The sequence below is a fragment of the Temnothorax curvispinosus genome, unplaced genomic scaffold, assembly GCF_003070985.1.
Source record: "Temnothorax curvispinosus isolate PA1 unplaced genomic scaffold, ASM307098v1 QBEX01004775.1, whole genome shotgun sequence".
In the NCBI taxonomy this organism is placed as follows: Eukaryota; Metazoa; Arthropoda; class Insecta; order Hymenoptera; family Formicidae; genus Temnothorax; species Temnothorax curvispinosus.
This window is the reverse complement of record NW_020214555.1, coordinates 1-7,237: the sequence shown is the minus strand read 5'-3', so window position 1 is coordinate 7,237 and position 7,237 is coordinate 1. Positions and strand designations below refer to the sequence as shown.

Below are 7,237 nucleotides of genomic sequence, written 5' to 3'. Positions count from 1 at the left end.
ATAACGATACCGACACTGTCGTTAGAGTTACAGAATAGGGGTCCAGGGTCATGTTCCAAAACTCACTCTAGTTAACTGAAATGCTATAGTGTACTACGTGACGTAAATTATAGATTTTAGTTACCCAGAGTGAGTTTTGGAAAATGACCAGGGGCCCCAGGGGTGATGACAAAGAGAGGAGGGGAGCGGAAAGGGGAGAAAAGTGGTAACAGAGTGCAAACAGTGTAGTTTAAAGGGACAGACATGCATTCACAAGTTGATGACAGCTGAGCTGACTGATAGTACTGATACTATTCAATACTATTGATAGTGGGACGAGCCTTGTCGAAGGTTCGGCGCTATCGCTGATTATCACATGTTGGCTGTGCGAGATGAGATCCTTGTTCATCTCCTTGTCATGACAACGGACGCCGAGCAAGGATGTCGAGGAAACACGGGAGCAAGACCAACGTCGACTACAAGGCGCGGCTCGAGTACAAACTGTACCTGGTGCGTATTTCACGAATTGAGGTTATGATCCGTGAATCCAAGTCGACTCGATACTTGATTAGTTGGACAGTGTCAGTCTAAACTTGGATCGTTTACCGTATCTGTACTAACACATAATAATAATAATAAACAAACGTAATGTATATATATATAAATAGATGGTAAAATATAACAGACAGATCTAGAAGCTAGCTTTATGCAGATTGAGGTTAGAACGATCTGAGAAGCGTTGACAAGTGCTAATCATGATAATGACTAATTAAATAACGCCAGTTACTTCATAGTCGCCTTTACATAAGTAAATGATAAACATGAAATAAAATGCGATAGATATAATAAATTGGTAATTTAACGAAGAGTAATATATGCTGCAATTTTTATTTATTTTATACGACAGGCCAGGGAAAATCCGGAGCCAGTGTTCGACGTGTCGGAATGTGCCTTGAAGAACGTGCCGTCGGGCATCTATTCGCTTTGCAAGGTGTTCCGAAAAAAAATCTTGCTAATGTATGATAACAAGTTGAGCTCACTCTTGGGTGGAGGTGCCTTAAGCGACTTGTCTTTGTTGACTGTCTTAGACATTCACGGAAACGAGTTTATTGCATTATCCTCTGACATTAAGTATCTCTCTTCCCTAAAGGTAAGCTTATCAGATTAACCATTTATTTTTCCTATGGTTATTACAGAAGATAAAATATATAAAAAAGATAGAAAACTATGGAATTTTTCTGGCAATAAAATATAACATCTTAATGTATTATTATGATGCAGGAAATACGATATAAAAGAAGTTAATTTAACAAATGAAAGAAACTAATTATTAGTCAGTTTAAATACTAAAATAATACTGTGTATTAAAAGCCAGATTATTTATTCCTTTATATTTCTTTTTAAAATGTATTTAATATACTATTCTAAAATGTTAAAATTCCTTTATTATGTAAATAATTTTTGGTAAAGTCATATATTACAGCTTTTACTACATGCAGCATCAACAATACTAAAATATTATAGTTAATTGTTTTTTTTTAGGAGCTTCATTTGCAAAACAACAACATCCGCAAACTGCCTAACGAGATAGTGTACTTGAATAAGTTAACAATTCTGAATGTCTCGAGGAATAACCTGAAACAGCTGCCTGACGGCATCGGGCAGCTGCAGCAGCTCAACACTCTCGACATTAGTCACAACAAATCACTGCATAAGCTACCCAAATCTCTGGGCTATGCACAACAACTGGCGAGTTTAAATATCGATGGATTAAGCTTGTCGTATCCATGTCAGGACATTTTAGACGGTGGCACAATAGTGATTGTCGCGTTTTTGGCGAATGAGAGTGGCATTGAATACTCGCCGGAGAATTCGGTATCGGAAACCGATATTTCAAGGGATATGAGCTCGGAAGACATGCAGACGGTATACCATAATAAGAGTAACGACGTGCAGGTATTATAATGTAGTGTAAGAACATAATAGTTACGAGATTTTGTTAGTTACACATTATTATATTGCTAAATATAAGTCGCTAAATTGATCAAAAGTTTTGGATCATTTATCGTCTTAGGAACGTGTTATATGTATGTATCTCTTTTCAACATGTATCTCTACGGACGAGCTATTAAAAAAAATGTTTTATATACTCACTTGTGTTTTCTCTGTTTGCATATTTTTACAACAGAAATTGATCAATTTTGCGAGTATCTATGATTTACGCACAATGTGCTTTCGGTGTTTGCGCATATTCACAGTTTTTTTTCTCTTTTAGGCAGCATTACAGAAGCTAAACAAAATGAAGGCATGTTGGACGCTTCTTTGAGTTTCGTATGCTTTCCACTTGTCATTCATTTAATTTATTATTACCATAATAATAAGTTTGAAAGGCACTCAGTGCAATAACGATTCAGCTTATAAAGATATATATGTATGTATGTATGTATGTATGTATGTATGTGTATATATATATATGTATGTGTGTATATATATATATATATATATATATATATATATATATATATATTTATATTTATATACATATGATTATATACACATATATTTATTACATATATATATATATATATGTAAACAAATAAAAATCTTGGTCGAAAAGAAATTCATAATATTTTTTATAATATGAATGGTCACATTTTAGTTTGTTTATTTTTAGTTTTTAATTTATTTTTACTTTTGGATTACCATTACACCCAGCACTTCATTTATATCCGTTATACTCATATATATTAAGTAATAATTTTGCTGCTAAAAATGTCGATTTCTTATTCCATCTACATTCTTGTTATTCATCTTTACTTTAATTATTTTTTACAGCATTTTCTCGAATATTTATTATATAACATTTATTCCTTCTACAATTTACTCATCTAATTTATCTATTCCCTGTTATTTCTTTTACGCAGACACTAGAAAATTGCAAATCTGAATTTTAATATATTAGATTAATAGAAAAATTTGCTTGCTAATAAAATAGTGAATTTGTTCGCTAATAACAGACTAATACAAATTTTTCTTTTTTTATTCATGTAACGGTGATATTTATAAACGAGTTTTTTTTTATTAGACTGTTACATAATATGCCGATGCTGTGATAGTAAAATTCACTTTCGACAGGAACATCGGCAAAATGCCTTATTGGAAGTGGAAAAAAACATAAAGCAACAACAGGAATACGAGATGGAGGTGCAATCCATGCTCAAGGTTCACAGGAAAAAGGTGAATTAAGTGCACACAAAACTGTAAACATCTTAAATATGAAAGATTGTTGCATTTTTAGCTTTTGGAGGATGTAGCGTTACAGCAGATACAATTGGAGCAAGAACTCGAGAAAGTTCAGCAGGAAAGGGACACGAATAGAGCGCACTTACTCTCGTACATTTATAGCGGTATAATTTCCCTTTCAATCTTTAACGAATTTTGCACAAAATGTATAATTTAGTAAATATAAAGAAATATATATAAATATATAAACTTTTTCCTTTAGCGGAGAAAGAAGCTGATAACGTAATTAAAGAATTTCTGAGAAATAGCGAGGAAGAAAGACAGAGTCAAGCCGAGTTACTGGAGCGAGAGAAACAGGAAGAGATGCAACTACTAAGCTCCTGCCACTCGGAACAGTTCATGTTACGTACGAAAGACACTCTTTGTGAGTATCGAACAAAAAAGTATGCGAAATCAAGATGGTTCACGCATAACTGCAAACTTATTTTACAGTTGCAATGGAGAAATTGTTGGAAGAGGAAATATGTCGAGCAAGGAAATGGGAAGAGCATACTAAAAATAGAGATTATACTGTTCAATCTTTGCTTACGCTGTCAGTAACAATTATAAAATTTATTTTCTTTACATTTGCTTTTTCTTTACAAGAGTCAATCGTGAACATAAGAGATATGCAAAAAGATGCATTAAATATATTATTTAATTCCAATGATGAGTAATCAAATTTATTGTTCGTCAATTCGACGAGTAATAAATTAAGGAATTACAAAGTCGTCTAAAAAAATTTACGCAAATTGATAAACATGAAACTTTAATCTAATTATATTTTAAGTAATATTCAGTTATTAATATACAGTTTGTATTATGCAAGTTGTATCATGTAACTATCATTAAAAAAGAATAAATTGATGAATAAAATCAAAATTCGAATTCAGGGAGGTGAGGAACAACGACCACTTGGCACAGATAATGCATGATCAAGAAAAAAACAGACAAGATCTTGTTGATAGATTACGACAAGATGAAGTTTTGCAGAAAGCGGCAGTTGCTGCATTATTGGAACGGAGTGACGCGCGTTCCTGGAGCATTATTCAACAAATGAATTTAGTGCAGTCGCAATTGGCTGCGCTCACTAATATCGAACTCGAGAGGAGGAAGTTGGAGATTAACCAGCAACTTGTAAGAGTGTAGTTCTACGCGTTATCATTAACTAAGAATTTGAAAAAAAAGATACCTGTTATTAACTTATATTTACATAAATCATAATAAAAATCGTTAGATTTTTAAATTATTGGAAATTAAATATTTGGAGTTGTCAACTTCTTAAAATTTAAAATTTTAGATTTTTAAAAATATAATAAAATATAATTTTATATATATTATACAATTATATATTTTTATAAAATTTATACACGTATTTTTAGAATGAGATCGCTGATAGACGCGTAGCCCTAACAGCCATTCTGGTCGATTTGTTGGAACAGCAAACGAACAGAAGAGATCAACTATTGGAGACAATCAATACGATAGAGCAACAGCGATGCATCTCCGTAATTATATATTTTATTTCTTACCGTTTTTTATTTAATGCCATTTCTTTTTTAGTGAAACTAATAAATTATTATTTATAATATTTATTATTTTAAAAAATAATAAAATAAAGATGATAGAGTAAAAACAGGAATAATAAATAAAGCAATAAAACGATTAAAAAATATTAATAGAACCTGAGACGTGGCAGTTTGTTCTGGCTAATGCAATATCAATCTCTGATGGAAGCTCGACCGCAAGGACTATTAGAGATGTTGGAACCTATGCTGGTTCGACATGTGGCGATAGCAGGAGCTTTACATTGCCTTCCATTCTTAGCCACTTTGCCAACTTTATTGCCGGACATCAGCGACGAACAATTAAAAAATGTATCTTTATTAGATTTTTAAAACTTTGATCTCAAATATTGTAAATTCAAAATTCGAGGATTTTAGTTCAAAATAAATTCATGGTCATTAAATTTTTATGCCTATTTGGAATGAACACTAAATAAACATTAATAGATGCATTATTGGTATTTTCTACAAAAAAAAGAAAGATAAGAATGGCATAAATGAAAATTTTAATTAATTCAATAATATTTATTGATTATTGTAAAGATTTATATTTCAATTATTTAAAATAAACATATTTATTATTTTGCTTTTTATCTTACAGATCGGCATAAGTTGCGAGAGTGATCGCGCTGCCATAATGTTGGCGGTTGAGAATTATCTAGCAGAAGTTAAAATGAATGATGCCAGATCGCCCATAACAGCTTCTGCGCCTCTCGAAGAAGCATCGACCAGCGATCAAGACTATAATTCTATTCAGAATGTCAACGTGATCGAATGCGTAATCTGCCTCGATTTGCAAGTAAATATAATGATGTGTATATGTTATGGTCAAAGGGCGGCGCGCTTCGTCAATCCTCGAAAAACATTTTTGTGTTTCGGCTTTTGTTAGGGCGTTTTTTTTGTCTATTCTAGTGACTAGCATGGCTGGTCAAAGGAAGAAACTAAGAAAAACACTTTGGACCTTGCCTAGTCAATCCTAGGTGTGCCTTTATTCAGTGTTAAATTAATAAAGAAAATCTACATGTGGCACCTCGTTTCGCGTGGAAAATATGTATGCGTGGAGACAGTAATTGGACACGTGCTATAATTTAATCTTCAAATTAAAAATTACCACACACACACGCACACACACACACACACACACACACACACACACACACACACACGCGCGCGCGCGCGGAAGGAGGTGCAAGGAGAGGCCGAAGCCTCCCGCGTGTGTGTGGTAATTTTTAATTTGAAGATTAAATTGCAGCATGTGTCCAATGTCTAGACACTTTATGAAGTGCTACATTACCGCATATGGCTGCAACATATAGATCTTACAGTCAAGTAAATTAGTCGTCAACATAACTGTTAATATCTCTCTTCGCGGGGCAGAGCAACACTTTTTTCTGCCAGACTTGGTCGTTTTGTGCAAAAACGTGTTGTTTATTAAATTAAGCCTAAGTTTAACTGGGATTTGACTACCTCATTGCAATCACATCTAGGATTGACTAGTCAAAAGTCAAACTGAATTTTACTGGAAAATAATCATTTTAGTTTCTATCTTTGACCGGTTGGTTTAGTGTCTCCTAGGATTGTCTAAAAACACATCAGTCAAAGGCAACACAAAAATGTTTTGAGGATTGACCAAGCGTCTTGGTCAATCCTCAGGCTCGACTAGTCAAACTGAGGAGTGACCGCGCTCTGTCCTTTGACCATAACATATATATGTAAAATAGTAACGAAATAATTTTGTTGAAATTCTACATACGCAAATATATATAGATTCTAACGAAATTATTTCATTACTATTATACTCTCATATTTTTTCAGTGCGAAGTGATTTTTCTACCTTGTGGACACTTTTGTTGTTGCTCTACTTGCGCTGAGAAAGTTCCTGCAGAATGTCCAATGTGCCGGAGTTCAATAGAACGTAAAGTTCGAGTTATACAGCCTTAAATTCACAAAACTCTCAGTTTTATTCGGCTTATTCACGAATAATTTTTCGACTTGATGCTTCTCATGGTCAAAATGCGCTATTCTTCCTGGTCTGTGATTACTCGCACGTCAACAAACCATTTCCATAATAGTGGAAAGTATAACACGCACAAGTTATATTGACCACATGCTCATAAATGTTGATATACAGAAAATATATTACTATATATTGCAACTCACAAAATTGCTCAAATGCATGTGATCAATTTCGTGAGCAATTAGTTTTTTTACTATCTAACCGTTTTTCACCGGAAATTCTTTGTGATTAGTTTGATATCGACATAATAAAATAATCAAACCAGTTCCACGAACACTGTAATTTAAATCTTTTTACATCCATTATTTAAATGGTAGATAAGATGATAAATGAACTTTCCTAGAAAAATATTAAATTAATTAAAATTTTAATTTATGCTGTTCTTATTTTTTTT

At 32.9% G+C, this 7,237-nt stretch overlaps 1 protein-coding gene across 2 annotated transcripts; it reads left to right on the top strand.

Annotated features, from left to right (window-relative positions):
• Positions 1 to 116: 116 nt before the first annotated feature.
• Positions 117 to 7,117, top strand: LOC112454051 (E3 ubiquitin-protein ligase LRSAM1-like). 2 transcript variants are annotated; one of them, XM_025015237.1, is made up of 13 exons: positions 117 to 489; positions 887 to 1,129; positions 1,522 to 1,935; positions 2,255 to 2,284; positions 3,115 to 3,216; positions 3,278 to 3,386; positions 3,485 to 3,646; positions 3,715 to 3,814; positions 4,155 to 4,398; positions 4,644 to 4,769; positions 4,944 to 5,138; positions 5,428 to 5,625; positions 6,642 to 7,117. In XM_025015237.1, the coding sequence occupies exons 1-13, from the start codon at positions 421 to 423 to the stop codon at positions 6,765 to 6,767; spliced, it is 2,118 nt and encodes a 705-aa protein (XP_024871005.1). In that variant the 5' UTR covers positions 117 to 420; the 3' UTR covers positions 6,768 to 7,117. The 2 variants fall into 2 exon arrangements, with proteins under 2 accessions (XP_024871005.1, XP_024871006.1); XM_025015238.1 differs by lacking the exon at positions 2,255 to 2,284 and having other exon boundaries at positions 118 to 489.
• The last annotated feature ends 120 nt before the right edge of the window (positions 7,118 to 7,237 follow it).